The following is a 16,379-nucleotide window of genomic DNA, read 5'->3' on the forward strand; positions in this document are numbered from 1 at the left end:
CACACAAAGGATCTCTTTGAGGTAGTGATTGGTGGGAATTTTTCTTCCCCTATTCCTACTTTCCCCTCATGTTCCATCACTCCAGGACAATTTTCTAGGATTATTTCCTATATGATTGTGTCCAAGTTCTCTTTTTGCTCACAAATTTTTGGCAGTACAATTATTCTTATATTTTCTCTTCTTGATCTGTTTTTCAGATGTGTTGTTCCACATTCTTTTTTTTCATTCTTTATAACCTGTTTTGTTATTTCTTGGTTTCTCATTGTGTCATTGGCTTCCCCTTGCCTGATTCTAATTTCAAAGCTATTTTCATTTTTGAGATTGCACCTCCTTTTCTAATTGGTTAACTTTTTTTTCATAATCTTCTTGTTTTTCTTAGATGGTTTTAATTTTTTCTTTAGTTTTTCCTCAATGTCTCTTATTTGATTTTTGAATTCTTTTATAAATTCTCTCTGGGCAGGGAGCCATTTTATGTTACTCTTTGGGGCAGAAGCTTTTTTTTTTTTTTAAACTAAAGTGTTCTCCTCTGAAGATGAATCCTGGTCTTCTTGGTTCCCATAATATATTTCAATGGTTCTTTCTTCTTTACCAGTTAATTTTTTTTTTTTTAAATAAGAGGTGTTAGTATATGTACCTCTAATTGTGGGGTATGAGGCAGAATGATGCCTCAAGCTTCCCTTCAGCTCTCCCCTTTTACCAGGAATCCCAAACCAAGAGCTCCCCCCTTCTGCAAGTGCCCCTGTCCCACTGCTTCTGCACTCACCAGGCGCTGATTCCTTCTGGCCCAGGGCTGCATCTCAGCAGTACAGCTGGGCCTGGCTTTCCAATCAGGTGAGGCTCACTCTGTCTTCCAGTACTCAAACCCCATTCGATCAACAATCTGGGAGGTGAAATTGTCCATGGTTCCTGCTGAGGCTCCAGCCACACCCAGCTAGCCCAAGGGATCTCCACACGATGTTTCTGTGGAGCTTGCCTGGAGGTGTTTGTACTTCAGGCAGGCTAATTCTGGCCTGGAGTCAGTCTTCAGATCTTGTCAAATATTATGCAGAGACCCCCAGTTCTGCCCCAGTTCTTCTTGGTTTTTCATCAGTCTATGTTGGCCCTGAAGTGCAAATCTGTTCTATTTGTGGGGAAATTGGAAGAGCTTGAAATTTACCAACCTACTCTGCCATCTTCCCTGAATTGAGCTTAAAAAAAAAACAAAACAAACCCAAAACCAAACAAATAAATAATTGGCTAATTTGATTTTTTAAAAAAATCACCAGTATCAAAAAATGAAAATGAAGATGAAATTAAAACAATTACTGGGAGTTATTTTGTTTAACTATATGTACACAGAACAGGCAATCCTAATGAAATGGATGAAAGTTTACAAAAATATCAATTGTCCAGATTTACAAAATAACAAATAGAAAACTTAACCGTATTTTAGAAAAATTGAAAGTCACAAATGAGCTCCTCCTCCCAAAAAAAAAAACCAAAAAAAACATAAACCCAAGAATTACATGGATTTCCAAGTGAATTCTATCAAACATGTAAAGATCAATTCTACTATTGTATAAACAGTTTGAAAAAACAGATTAAAAGGCGTCCTACACCAAATTCCTTCTATGACATAAAAATAGTTTTGATACCTCTAACAAGGAGAGACAGAGAAAGAAAATTATAGCTTAATTTTCCTAACGAGTCTGATGTAAAAATTTTAAATAAAATGTTAACAAGATTATAGGAAGATATCAAAGATTATACACTATGATAGACTGTATTTATACCAGAAATGTGGGAATGGTTCATTATTAGAAAAACTATAAGAATAATTAATCATATCAGTAACAAAAATAAGAATAATTAATCATATCAGTAACAAAAATAACAGTCATATAATTATATAAATAGAAGCAGAAAAGGCTCTTAAGAAAATACAATACACATTTCCATTAAAAACAATAGAGGAATAAATGAAGCTTTTCTTAAAATAAGTATCACCTATTTAAAACCAAGAGCAATATTATCTGTAATGAAGACAAACTAAAAATCTTTCCAATAAAAAGAGAGGTAAAGGATGTCTGTTACTACCATTATTACTTAATACTGTACTAGAAATGCTAGCTATAACAAAAATACAAGAAAAAGAAACTGAAGGAATAAGCATAAGTTTAATAAAGAACAAAACTATCATTCTTTACAAATAACATGATACACTTAGAACCTACAAAATCAACTAAAAAAACTTGTTGAAACAAATGAACAATTTTAGCAAAGTTATAGGATATAAACCCGCATAAATCATCAGTAGCTCTATACATTATCAACAAAACCCAAGAAAAAGATAAAAATGGCAATATTGCTTGAATTTACTCATTCAGTTTATAGAACTAGAAAAATATTCCAACAATATTTATCTACAAGAACAAGACAATCAAGGAAATCAGTGAAAAAAACTGTGAAAGGAGGTTGCAAAACAGTACTAAATCTCAAAATATATTTTGAAGCAATAATTAGGAAGGCATCTGATGCTATATAGGAAAGAGAGAAGTTGATCAATAGTGTAAATGAAATACAGAGGCAAATTTAATAAACCTACCCAAATATTGGGGCAAAAACTCACTATCTGGCAAAAATTGCTAAAAAAAACTCCCCTAGGCATTGGGGAGCTAGGTGGTGCAGTGGATAGAGCACCAACCCTGAAGTCCAGAGGACCTGAGTTCAAATCTGACCACAGACTAGCTTTATGATCCTGGGCAAGTCACTTAACCCCAATTGCCTGGGGCAGGGGGGAGGATCAGGCACAGACCAACATCTCACTGTACATACTAACATAAGCTCAAAATGACCACACAATTTAAACATAAAGAGTGATTTTCATGAGTAAATTAGGGAATCATGGAAAAAATTATCTATCAGATCTATGGATAAGGGAAGAGTTCATAATCAAAGAAGAAATAGAGAGGTTAATGGGAAGTAGAATGGCTAATTCTGATTACAAGTTACAAAGGTTTTATACAAACAAAACCGCACACAGCCAAAATTAGAAGCACTTTCAAATATATAGAGAATTAGTCCAAATTTATAAAAATAGGAGCTATGCACCAAATGGACAAATGGTCAAAGGATATAAACATGCAGTTTTCAGAGGAAGAAATCAAAACTATCATCATATTAAAAAAATGTTCAAAATCACCATTAATTAGAGAAATGCAAATTAAAACAATTTTGGGGCATCACCTCATATTCATCAGTTATTATATAACAGAAAAAGAAAATAAATATTGATGGAGATGTGAGAAAATAGGTATATTAATGCATTGTATGCCCCCAAAAGTTAGAAAACTATGCACATACCCTTTGGTCTAGCAATACCAATAGAAGATGTATACTCCAAGGAGACCAAAGAAAAAGGAAGGGCACTTGTATGTATAAAAATAATTATAGTAATTCTTTTTGTGATGGCAAAGATTTGGAAACTGAAGAGGATGTCCATCAAATAGGGAATAGCTGAACAAAGTGGTAAATGACTGATGGAAAGGTTTCAGAAAAACCCTGGTTAGCCCTATATGAGTTGACATAAAGTGAAGAAAGCAGAGCCAGAAGAACAATCAATACAGTAACAACATTATAAAGATAAGCAACTGTGAAAGACTTTAGTAACTTTGACCAATAAGGTGATTCACCACAACTTATGCTATGTACCTCTGGATAGAGAAGCCTATTTTTTTCTCCTATCTTTATTTTTCTTACCTTTTTTTCCCCACACCACTAATGTGGAAATATATTTTGCATGACTTCGTATGTATAATGGATATTAGATTTCTTGCCTTCTCCATGGTTGGAGAGAAAGTGAAAGGAGAAATAATTTGGAACTGAAAAAAAAAACAATTAAAAAACAAACAAACAAAAAAATTCCAAGTTGGTAGAATTTCTTGGGCACTCACTAGCTTCTCTTTAGAGCTTCCTTTCTCCCTCACTTAGAACTGTTTCTCTTTGCCTGTTTGGAATTTCATTCTTCCATAATTCTTCCCTCCTGGGTGAAATTCTCAAAATTAAATTTAATTCCTTCTCTGAATCCTCTTTCAAACTCTAAAGTACTTATCAGATTGTGCCCAACTTTTGTCTTGCCCACTACACATTCTAAGACTGGAGTGGTCAGTACACTGCAAGGTTCCCATCATCTCTATCTCAGTTCTTTTTTGGTGAGAATCAAGTCCAGGTCATCACCATAAAATGGTGGTAATCACTCTGGCATTCTTGTATGGTTTTTAATCACATCCTGGTTACATGCTCTAGAAAGACACAAGACAGACCTCTCTATCATTATCTGGTCACCAAAGATCTGCTTTTATTTTTCAGCACAGACTCCCAACTTGCCCCAGAACTTATATCTTTTACTACATGGTGCCTCTAGATGGACAAGAATGCCTTCATTGGAGGACAGATTTCATATACTTCCTCATAAGAGGTTCCAGTTCTTTCCCCTTGAGACTGAAGGATTAAATCCATTCCTTAGCTCAAAGTGTCTAATGGTCCTTCTGCTCAACACAGGTAGGGATTTTCCCCCCAACACCTTATATCTTTTTTGTTCTTTATTTCCACACTGATAATCTTCTCTGTTTTAAAGTACCTAGTAAATTTCTTTACCTTCTCTTTTATCTTCCATGAGGGAGACCAGTTAACTTTGAGTAGTTAACAATTACCTGGTCATGGAAGAAAGACAAATACTCTGGTCACTGAAAAATTCTTGAAGGAAATTGTCCTGGCAAAAAGCTGTGGTAAATTGTTTGTAGAAGGCTTTATCTCCTGATCCATCAATCTCTTACTAAGAATCTACCCAGCCATATTTAACTTTCTTTCCCTTTCCTTACTAAACTCTCAAATTATTTTCTTACCAACTTCCTTTTTCATCCTACTGCCAGTGTGATGTAATATAGCACTGGTCTTGGAATTAGAAACAATTGGATTTAAATTTGCCTCAGCCCCTCTGTAGCTGTGTGATTCTAGGCAAGTCATTTAGCAAGAGGATCAGTTTCTTCATCTGTAAAATGGGATTGATAACAATAATGTTTACCTCAAGGGATTGTAAAGCATTTTGCAAAATTAAAAATGCTGTTTTTTTCTGTATTATGAATAGCACTGCTATAATGCTATGCATAATATACAGGAAAATAGGTATCATTTTAACTGAACTGAGACAATTCCACTAATTAATTCAACAACACTATCAATCCTGGACTGATCCATTCATCATATAATAGATCAAAAGAACAAAACAGCAGCTTACCTTTATGACTGCTATGTTTTCAACTTACTATGACATCCTAACAATATGTGTTAAAGACTTTCACCCACAGGGCTTAGAATCTCTATTCCATGCCTCTTAAGAAGCAAGAGATCACTTGGGAAAAAAAGACCTCATTGGGCAAACCATCTACCAACACTGTTGTTCATCTAGGTCTTCAACCTCAGTTTGATAAGATTCCCACTTTAAAGCACCCTTGTTTCTCTAAAGATCGATATTAAAACAAAAGAGGAACACATTGATTATTCTGGTAACCTCTTCCCTCCTGATATAAAACAATGCAGACCTCTACAATTTCAGAATCACTGTTTGCTAATCTTAACAAGTGCCTTTCGGTTGTAAGCAAGCCATATCATTCCTGTTTAAAAATTTCATTGTTATTTCATTTTTGGATTTATCATCAATGTTTGTTTCAAAGCATATTATAAATGGGATATTGTATTATTCATATACTGTGCTATATGTGGAAAACAACACGAAGTAGAGGAAAGGGGGAAGTCAAGATGATGGCAGAGTAGAAAGCAGTGCAAAACTCCCAGACATAAAAAGACATTAAAAAATGCACCAGACCAAATTTGGTGGAGAAATTCAGAAAAAAGCCAGCAAGTCATTAATCCCACCGAGATCAGCAATAGGCACAGATCTGCTGACACTGGGAATGGTATCTAGCCAAAGTATGGGACAAAGTACCCAAGGAAATGGCTGACTAAGTCTCAGAATCACACAGGGCATCATAATGGGTACAGCTGGCAACTGGCAGGTCACTTACTCTCCTGTTCTAGGTACAGATCTAATGTGGAGGACTGAGGAGTTGCATACCCAGGAAAGGCGGCCTTGTGCTATCTATTGAAAATGAGAAAGTTGAGAAGTAAGCTATAGCAGAGAACTCGACAGCTAGGACAGCAGAATCTCTAGCCCCGCCTGCAAAGGAATAAGTAGGGAAGGCATTCCAGCCCAAAAGAAAACCTACAATTCTATCACAGAATCAACAGAATTTTTCAGTTGGTTGGCAGTGGCTGAGGCCAGCAGCATATTCTGTTGCTCAGACTCAAATGCAAGTTAGGAACATGCAGATTGGGGGTAGCAATTGGACTTTATTCTTGATCACACCACTCTGGAAGCAATAAAAGCTTGTAGGCCCCCTTTCTATCCCAGAGATTCTGGAATAGCACAACACTCAACACCTAAAGAACAGAACAACAGAACCAGACTAGACCTTCCCTCCAGAAGTGCTATAGACCTAATACTGAGTCCAAACTCTGAGAGAAGATTAAAAGTATGAATAAACAAAAAAATAAATCCCATTATAAAGAGATATTATGGTGTTAGGGTAGGTGGTCAAGACATAAACCTAGAAAATTGTCCTCCCCTTTACTGTGTTTTAACTTCCTCAAATGTAAAATACTAATTGGAAGAGAGTATAATGCATTAAGGACTTTTATAATTCTAAAATTGTCTGACTCAACAAATGTATCTTTACTTTTGAATGCAGTGACAAAGGCTTCTAGTTTTGTCTAATAATAGGGGCAGCAAGAAAGCAGAGGTCAATTGAGACAGGGAAATTCTTAGAAACAGAGGACAAAACAGGAATAGAAAGAATTCATAGGTCACTTCCTGAAATAAATACCAAAACAAAAATTCCCAGTAATGTCATAACCAAAATCTAGACTTCAAAGGAAAAAAATACTGCAAGTAACCATAAAGAAAGAAATCAAGTAGCACACACAGAGTTAATCAAAATCACACATGATTTAGCAGCCACCAATATAAGAGTTTGAAAAAAAGATATTACAGAAGGTAAAATATAGGGGTTTATAATAAACTAAGAATAATTTATCCAAGAATTTCAAGGGAGTTAATGAAAAAAAATGCAAAGGAAAGTGGCTTGACTATAGCAGACCTAAAACTACATTATAAAGTTGTGATCATCAAAACTATTTGGTACTAGCTAAGAAATAGAGTAGTAGATAGTGGAACACAACAGATTAGGTTCACAAGACACAATAGTCAATAATTATAATTTATTAATTATAATAATAATTATAATTATGTTTGATAAATCCAACTCTGGCTTCTGGGATAAGTACTCAATACCTGACAAAAACTGCTGGGAAAACCAGAAAATAATGGCAGAAACTGACTAACATCTAACACCCTATACCAAAATAAGGTCAAAATGGGTTCATTGATTTAGATATAAATGGTGACACTAAGCAAAGGATACAAAGGGTAGTCTAGCTCTCAGATCTGTGGAAAAGGGAGGGATCAGAACTAGAGAACATTATGAAATGCAAAATGGATATTTCTCATTACATAAAATCATGTTTTTGCACAAACAAAACAAATGCAGCCTAAAAGGGAAGCAGAAAGTTGGGGAAAAATTTTTACATCCAGGATTTCTGATCAAGGTTCATTTCTAAAATATATAGAGAACTCAAATTTATAAGAATACAAGCCATTCTCTATTCAAGAAATGGTCAAAGGATATGAACAGATAATTCTCAGATCAAGAAATTAAAGCCATTTCTAAACATATGAAAAAATGTTCTAAATCACTCTTAGAGAAATGAAAATTAAGACAACTCTGAGGTATCACTTCTCACCTCTTTGATTGACTAAAATGACAGGAAAAGAGAATGATAAATGTAGGAAGGGAATGTCGGGAAACTGAGACACTAATGCATTGCTGGTGGAATTGTGAAATGAACCAACCATTCTGGAGAACAATTTGGAACTATGCCCAAAGGGCCATCAAACCATGCATACCTTTTTACCCAACAATGTCTCTATAGGGTCTGTATCCCAAAGAAGTCATAAAAGAAGGAAAAGGACCCATATATGCAAAAATTTTTGTGATGGCAAAGAACTAAAAATTGGATGGATGTTCATCAGTTGGGGAATGGCTGAGTAAGTTATGATATATGAATATATTATTGTTCTACAAGAAATGATGAGCTGACTGATTTCAAAAAAGCCTGGAAAGACTTACATGAACTGACAGTTCATGTAACAGGATTGTGTGATGATCAACAGTAATGGACTCAGCTATTTTCAACAATGAGGTGATTCAAAGCAATTCTAATAGACTTGTGATGGAAAGAGCATCCAGAGAGAGAACTATGGAGAATAAATGTGGATCAAAAATAGTATTTTCTCCTTTTGTTCTGATTTTTGTTTTTGTTGCGCAGCATGATAAATATGGAAATATGTTTAAAAGAATTGGTCATGTTTACAACTTAACCTCTACTGAAATGTTTGCTGTCTTATGGAGGAAGAAAAATTTGGAACACAAGGTTTTGCACAGGTGAATGTTGAAAACTATTTATGCTGAAGGTGGCCTAGCCTATACCAATATAAAACTATATTAAAAGCAGCAGTCTTCAAAACCATTTGATATTGGCTAAGAAACAGAATAGTCGATCAGTGGAATAGGTTAGGTTTATAAGACACAATAGTCAATGACTATAGTAATCTAGTGTAAACCCAAAGACCCCAGCTTCTGGGATAAGAACTCACTATATGACAAAAATTGCTGGAAAAATTGGAAATTAGTATGGCAGAAACTAGGCATTGACCCTTACCTAACACCCTATACTAAGATAAAGTCAAAATGGGTTCATGATTTAGATATAAAGAGTGATATTATAAGCAAATTAGAAGAACAAAGGATAGTTTAGCTCTCAGATCTGTGGAGAAGGAAGGAATTTGTAGCCAAAAAAGAACTAGAGTACATTATTTTATGCAAAATGGAGAATTTGGTTATATTAAGTTAGGAAGCTTTTGTATAAACAAAATCAATGCAGACAAGATTAGAAGGGAAGCAACAAACTGGGAAAAATTTTTTACATTTAAGCGTTTTGAAAAAGACCTAATTTCTAAAATATATAGAGAAATTGATTCAGATTCATAAGAATTCAAGCCATTCTCCAATTGATAAATGGTCAAAGGATATGAAGACAATTTTCACATGAAGAAATTGAAACCATTTCTAGTCATATGAAAAAGTACTACACCACATACCTCTCAGATTGGCTAAGATGACAAGAACAAATAATGATGAATGCTGGAGGAAAAGTAGGAAAACTGAGAGACTAATACATTGTTGGTGAACTAATTCAACCATTCTGGAAAGCAATATGAAGCTATGCCCAAAGGGTATAAAACTGTACATACCCTTTGACCCAGCAATGCCTCTACTGGGTCTGTATCCCAAAGAGATCATAAAAAAAAAGTAAAAGGACCCACATGTGCAAGAATGTTTGTGGCAGCCCTTTTTGTAATGGCAAGAAACTAGAAACTGAGTGGATGTCCATCAGCTGGAAAATGGCTGAATAAGTTATGGTATATGAATGTTATGGTATATTATTGTTCTAAAAGAAATGATCAGCAGGATGATTTCAGAGAGGCCTGGAGAGACTTATAGGAACTGATGCTAAGTGAAGTAAGTAGACCCAGAACACTGTACACAGCAGCAATATTATATGATGATCAATTCTGATGGATGTAGCTCTTTTTAAGAATGAGATATATTCAGGCCTGTTCCAATGGTCCAATGTGATAAAAACAACAATCTGCATCCAGAGAGGACTGTAGGAACTGAGTGTGGATCACAACACAGTACGGTCACTCTTTTTGTTGTTTGCTTGCATTTTGTTTTTTTCTCATTTTTTCCCTTTTTCTTGTGCATGATAATTGTGTAAATATATATAAAAGAAATGCAAATGTTTAACCTATATTCGATTATTTGCCATCTAAGGAAAGGGGTGGGAAAAAATTTGGAACACAAGGTTTTGCAAGAGTGAATGTTAAAAATTATCTATGCCTATATTTTGAAAATAAATTTAAAAAAATAAGAAAACTATCTTTACATGTACTTGGGAAAATTAAATTAAATATTATTTAAAAATACTAATTTGCTCAGCAAAACTGAACAAACCTAAGAAACTCAAGTGTCTTAAGGAGGGGAAGGGAGGAGAGAAAAGGACTGACTTTCTATAAGATAAAGGACTTCTAAGAATTCCTGATGAAGAGACCAGAGCTGGTAGGAAATTTCAAATTCAAATACAGGAGGTAGTTAAGGTAAATAGGAATGAACAATGATAAGGAACTCAAGAAAGATAAATTGTTCATCAAGAATTATAAAAGGAATCCTATTAGACAAGTTCTATTATATTCTGGATAATCTTAAGAATGAAAACAAAGATACAAATGAACAAAAATAATTGGGGAGAGGGAGGAAGGAAGGGAAAAGAAGGTTATAGAGAAAAGTTATCTCACATAATCATGATGTTCAAGTAGACATCTAGAGAAACCAGGAGAAAGGGCTAAGGGGAGTAACTGACACTCCAAGTTTAAAAAGAAAAGAAAGAACAATATACACACATGCATATTAATATACACACATGCATATAATATTTGGGTACAGAAATACATTTCACTTAATGGGAAAATAGGAAGGAAAGGGTAATTAGAGGGATAATAGATTAAGGGAGGAATTAGTCCTAAGCAAAACAAACTGAGGATGCACAAAAATATACCTTTTTGAAGTAGCAAAGAACAGGAATTTAGAGGGTGTCCATCAATTGTAGAATGGCTAAGCAACTTGTATAGAAAGGTTATGATATTAATAATGATATTTACGATATTGTCAGAAATGAGGTAGAGAATGAAACTAGAGAAACCTGGGAAGACTTGTATGATGCAGAGTGAAGTGAGCAGAAATAGGTATAATTTTTATACTGACATTAATATTAAGTTAATACAAACAACAACTTCAATAGAATTGGGAATTCTGATTTGGGTAATGACCAGCCATAATTCCAGGAGGACTAATGATGAAACATACTATCCATCTGTTGATGAAGAGATAAAGAACACAAAATGTAGAATAAGAGACATTTAGGCAGGTGGGGTAATATAGTCAAGGGGGATGTAACATTTTTAATTAGTCCACAATGAACTAGAAAGCAGATTAGATCAAAACCTCATTAGGAAAGCCAAAACAAGTCAGAGGGAGTTGTTCTTCCAGTGCAGGGCAGTTTAGGAAGATACAAAGGGATCTATGAACACTGATGGAGGCTGGCTTAGCAGTACAGCAGCAAGGCAGAAGAAGTGGCATGGAGCAGCTCAGTGCTCATGAACAGTCTGGGATCAACATCTGGTCAAAAAAGGACCCAGAGAATTTATGTTCTTGCACAGAGAACAGATATGGCTGCCATCTAGCAAACCTGTTGCCTACTACACAGGTCTGGGTCACAGTTTTCTGGGACTAAAGGAACAGTTGAGGTTACAGGGACTCTATCTGTGTAATAGCAAGGAACAAGTTCTAAAAACGTGGGTGTGCAGCTCAAAACCCTAAAGCAAAGTGAAGACTCAGTTTTAATACAAACCCACAACAGAATAACCAGAGCAGGAAATGAAGACCCAAGTAGAGCAAGTTTAATTCAGGTGCCTGAATCTGCAGACCTTCCCAATAGACTAATAGTGACTGGGTCCAGTAGCAATATACTGAACCCCAGAACACACAAAATAAAGCAGATTTTCTTACAGAGCTTTGACAAGGACAGTGAACAGACCTCTCCTCAGATCACAGCCCTCTGGAAACACCAAAAACTTATAAGCCCCAAACTGAGGTGTAATGTGGCCAATGTAGAGATTTACTTTGATTGTCTATAGATGTTTTTAAAAGGTTTTGTTTTTCTTTAGTTCTCAATCGAAGGGAAGGAGAGTCAGGCAAGACGACGAGATAGATCCAAATGTCTTGTATTATTAATGCCAACTAAATCCTGCTCTAAATCATCAGCAGAAGAACTTATTGTGTTAGGTAGAATCTCTGGGGACTACAGATTTGACTTATTTATTATGATCTCAAGTTGATCCAGGTTAAAATGTTTATGCTGACACATCAGCATATATCAGTAAAGTTTTGGAAAAATGCCAGCTGTCACTTAGACCTTCACAATTTTATGTTAAAACAATACTTATGGATATATGCTGCTGGGACGTTTGAATAAACAGTATATAGCAAAGGAGCTTTCAAGCTCCAAGAACACCCTGACTCATCTTCCCACTTCTGTCCATCCATTTCAAATGATAAAATCTCCTGCCTGTTTGACTATAACCTTGGCTATTATTTGCTAACAATATCAAGTTATGAACTGATTGTTCAAAATTATTCCCAGATTATAATCCTTGGGTAAAACAGGTAAGGGAGTCCTACCCTATAGATTATACATCACACCTCAATTTGGACTCTAATTGTACAAGTCTAATGCTATAACATACCACTATCCCCATCTTTCAGCATAGATGTCTCAAGGTCACTGCCTCCCTAAGTCCATACTGAGTAGCTTTCAGCCAGTTCCCAGATGATGCCCATACCAGAGCTGAAGTGATCTCCTTAAGCATTCAAGTGATGGAGTACGAAGGCTAGTAAAATAAAATAGCTGGTGAACCAGAGATCATCAACTAGTGTGATTCAGTCCAAGAAATTGTCTCAATTTAAGGGTACCTTTACCCAATGCTTCCCTCAAAACTATACTTTGAACTTTAAAACTGTATTTTAAAGGTCCTCTGTTTTGTCACTTGTATTCTTTGAAGGTATTTCTTCTATAAAATAAAAATAACAAAAACTTTCATAAAAAAAAAAAAGGACACACATCATACTTTAGGGTAGAAAGGGGGAAGGGCACTAGGAAGAAGGGTACAATCAGAATGAAAACCAGCATTTATATAATACCTACTATATGTCACTGTACTAAGCACTTTCAAATATTACCTTACTGCATCCTCATTACATATTTAAAAGGTGGGTATTATTATTATCCCCATTTTACAAGTGAGGAAATTGAGGCAGTGTTAAATGTCCAAGGTAAAACTGCTAATTAAGTCCTGAGGCCATATTTGAATCCAGATCTTTCTGACTTCAAGAGCAGCTGCTTTCTCTATTGTGTCACTCAGGACATTAATTTCTAAGCCCAATAGTATTGCTATTCAGGTTACCTTGTGAAGTAAATTAAAAAACCTAAGTCTTCTAAAACATAAAACTTGCACATATTTTTTGTTCAGTTGTGTCTAAATTTGTTAGACCTTAATTGGGTTTACTTGGTAGAAGGGTTTGCCCTTTCCTTTTCTGGTACGCATCACTTTATCAATGAGAAAACTAAGGCAAACAGGGCTAGGTAAGTTGTCCAGCCAGTAAGTATTTGAGGCCAAATTTGAAATGTAAATTTACAGACTGGTTTTTCTAATGATACTTGGTTGCTCACTGAATTAAGTATTTGTAATTGTTTGCTAGTTTGTGAATGGAATCTTTTCCTTGAAGCTATTATGAAGTGTTTTAAAGAATTTACACTGGATAAGGTATCTCTTTCTACTAGTAGTGACAGTTACCCATTACCTACAACAAATAGTAAGGGAAATTTTAAGGTCTGAGAGATTGTGCAGCATTTTTATGACCCATTTTACCTTGAGTCTGTACAGAGCAATAAAACAAAATGGAACTCTTAAAAATCTGGCCAATATTTGTGCTAAGATTGGCCTGGGGGGACCCATAGTTCTGTTCCTCTTACTTTCCTGCTTGCTCACTCACAGAGAGAAAGTAACCTGCTCAGGGTCACTTTAAGATCTGATTGTCTGCATCCGAAGGCATTCCTTCAAACATTAGGCATTGATAGGGTTCAGAGTGCACCCTAAACATTGGGGAAGCCCCAAAGACAGGATCATGGGACTGCCAGCACACATGCTTTAGAAATATTTGTTGAATAGAAGGATTTGCTGACTTAGGAGACATCTGTCACCCTCAGATGGAGCAGACAAGGGACCATTTCTTCTTTCTGCCCCACCCTTCCCATCTCCCCACATGCTCTGGCTCCAAGGTCTCAAACACTCACTACTTACCTTTTTCACTGTGTCTGTTTAAGTGAAGGGTGGGAATCACAGCCTGGTACTGAGGTCCAATCATGATCTCCTGAAAAGCCAATGTGCCAGAAGAATTACTCACAATAATAAGGCACATGAGGACTTCATAGGGCTCCCAGAATGCAGATGGTTTGGGTAGCTATTTTCCAAGCATCCTGCTTGCTGTTTCTACAAGTACATGCTGGTCAGTTCCCTTGGTGTGTCCTCCCAGGTGGGAACTTTTATTGGTTCCTGCCCTAGTTACCACCCAACCCTACCCAAATAGCTTGGGAAGAGGAAACAGAACATTTGATGTTCTATCAACTATCACTGTACCATTTCACAGAGGAAAAAACAGACTTTAAAGAAGTTGAATGAAATGACTTCCTGAGGTGAAAGAATCCTTTTTTCCTTATGCTGAGCCCCATGTTCTCCTATAAAGTGATTCTCAGAAATGTTGAGGCCTGGGGTTCTCTTAGGTTCCCATCCCACCTCAGTGTCTATTCTCAAAGCGCCTCCATAGATCACTCACTTTCTTACACTCGTTGGAGGGCAGAGAGTCTTCTTCTGAGTCAGATGAGGAAGAAAAACAAGGCTCTTTGTCTTCATCAGCAAGGAAATGTGCTTTGGGAAAAGCAAAACAGTAACACAGGGGCAGTTAAAACTTGGCTTGTAGAACTGCTTTATTTTATGCTATGGATGGGGCCATGAATAATAAAAATGACAGCTCACACCTCTGGAGACAAATAACTATTCATATTTTTCTACACTATGAATTTTAAAGTACAAGGATTCTTTTCTTTATGTTGTTCACAAGAACTAAGGTTTAGAAATGGCAAATTATTTGCCTAAGACCACAAAGCTAAATGGGAGACTCAGAAGACCTGAATCTCTGTGGCTAAGACTCTTTCCATTCTACCCTAAACCTCTATATCAAAGGGAGAGAGCAGGAGAAAGAGGAGTAGAGAAAGGGAAAGGGGAGGAGGGGAAGAGGAAAAGAAGAGAAAAAAAGATATAGAGACACTACACAAAGGGCTGTATCGTATTCTAAATATGTGATTTGGACCTGGGGAAAAAGGAAACCAGGAGATGTAAGCAACATCCCTTAGAGAGGACCAGAGAGACTCTTCTGGGGGGTAGGGAGGTCCTCTCCAACTGCCCCCTACACAAAGAGAGCCTCAATCTAGTGGGCAGAGGGACTAAATTTAAGTTCAACTATCAAAACTCTCAAACATTAGTAGTAAAACCTACAGCTGGCCTGGTTGGGGAACAGGTCCGATGCATCATGGGAAGTGACAGATGGGGTTAGGTCATCAGCTGATGACTGTGTCTCCTCCTCTTCTTCCCCTGAAAGCAAATCCTTCGCTATTTGTTCCTTTTAACAAGAAAGTGAAAAACATTTTTTTTTGTTTTAAAACTTGAGGTTCAGAATGAAGCAAATTTTCCCCAGGTACTAGAAGGCTTAGAACCCCACCCCCAACCTCATTAACTCCCCCAAGGAATTCCCTTCAAGACAGTCCTACAAAAGAGCCTCCTAGCAAATTTCCTCTGAATTCCTAGGCAGATCCAAATGCCTGAAATCCACAGGTCATGATGTTCTACAGAAATCTCTGTGTTCCTCTTCCTTAACCAATCTTCTTTCTGTCCTCACTTCTTATCTAGAATAAGCTAACATCCTCAGGACCAGGGAAAAATTTTTTTTTATCAATTAATCAGTCTAAACCAATGATGAGAATATTGGCAAGAGACAGACTTTGTTAATTTTACAAAGTTGTTACATTTTGAACAGGATTTACAAGGTCAAGTCAAACATAAAACTGCCATGATATGAAGGATAAGGTCAACCTAGTTTCCACACCAGTTTGCAATTTTTTCATATGATCTGCCTCTGTTGTGCAGTTCTCTTTTACCTTATCCAGGGTCATATCTGGGAGGTTGGGGGCAATGTCATTTCCCTCACTCTCCTGCTCTGAAATTGGATCTGACGCTTCATAGCCATAGAGTGCAAGCAGCTCTTCAAACGGCATGTCGCTGCTCTAAGAAAGAAGAAGAGAAAACATCACCAAAAGACTCATGGACTCAAGAGCAACCCCTTTAGAATACTTTAACCCTTACTCATTAGTCGGGATTAAGAGAAAAACTCAGGATTAAGAAATCTACTAGGGTGAGCTGCACACATGCAGACAAT

The 16,379-nt window shown here is 36.3% G+C and overlaps 1 protein-coding gene across 4 annotated transcripts in view; it reads right to left on the bottom strand.

The window, feature by feature from the left end:
• Positions 1 to 16,379, bottom strand: part of MIER2 (MIER family member 2) — a 48,192-nt gene that overhangs the window by 21,907 nt on the left and 9,906 nt on the right. For all 4 annotated transcript variants that reach the window (XM_031948252.1, XM_031948251.1, XM_031948250.1 and 1 more), the window contains 4 exons: positions 16,102 to 16,227; positions 15,443 to 15,566; positions 14,724 to 14,815; positions 14,192 to 14,261 (listed from right to left, as the gene is read on the bottom strand). In XM_031948252.1, coding sequence (XP_031804112.1) covers positions 14,192 to 14,261; positions 14,724 to 14,815; positions 15,443 to 15,566; positions 16,102 to 16,227 — 412 coding nt within the window. The remainder of the gene's footprint in view (positions 1 to 14,191; positions 14,262 to 14,723; positions 14,816 to 15,442; positions 15,567 to 16,101; positions 16,228 to 16,379) is intronic.

This window comes from Sarcophilus harrisii, chromosome 1 (genome assembly GCF_902635505.1).
Source record: "Sarcophilus harrisii chromosome 1, mSarHar1.11, whole genome shotgun sequence".
Classification (NCBI taxonomy): domain Eukaryota; kingdom Metazoa; phylum Chordata; class Mammalia; order Dasyuromorphia; family Dasyuridae; genus Sarcophilus; species Sarcophilus harrisii.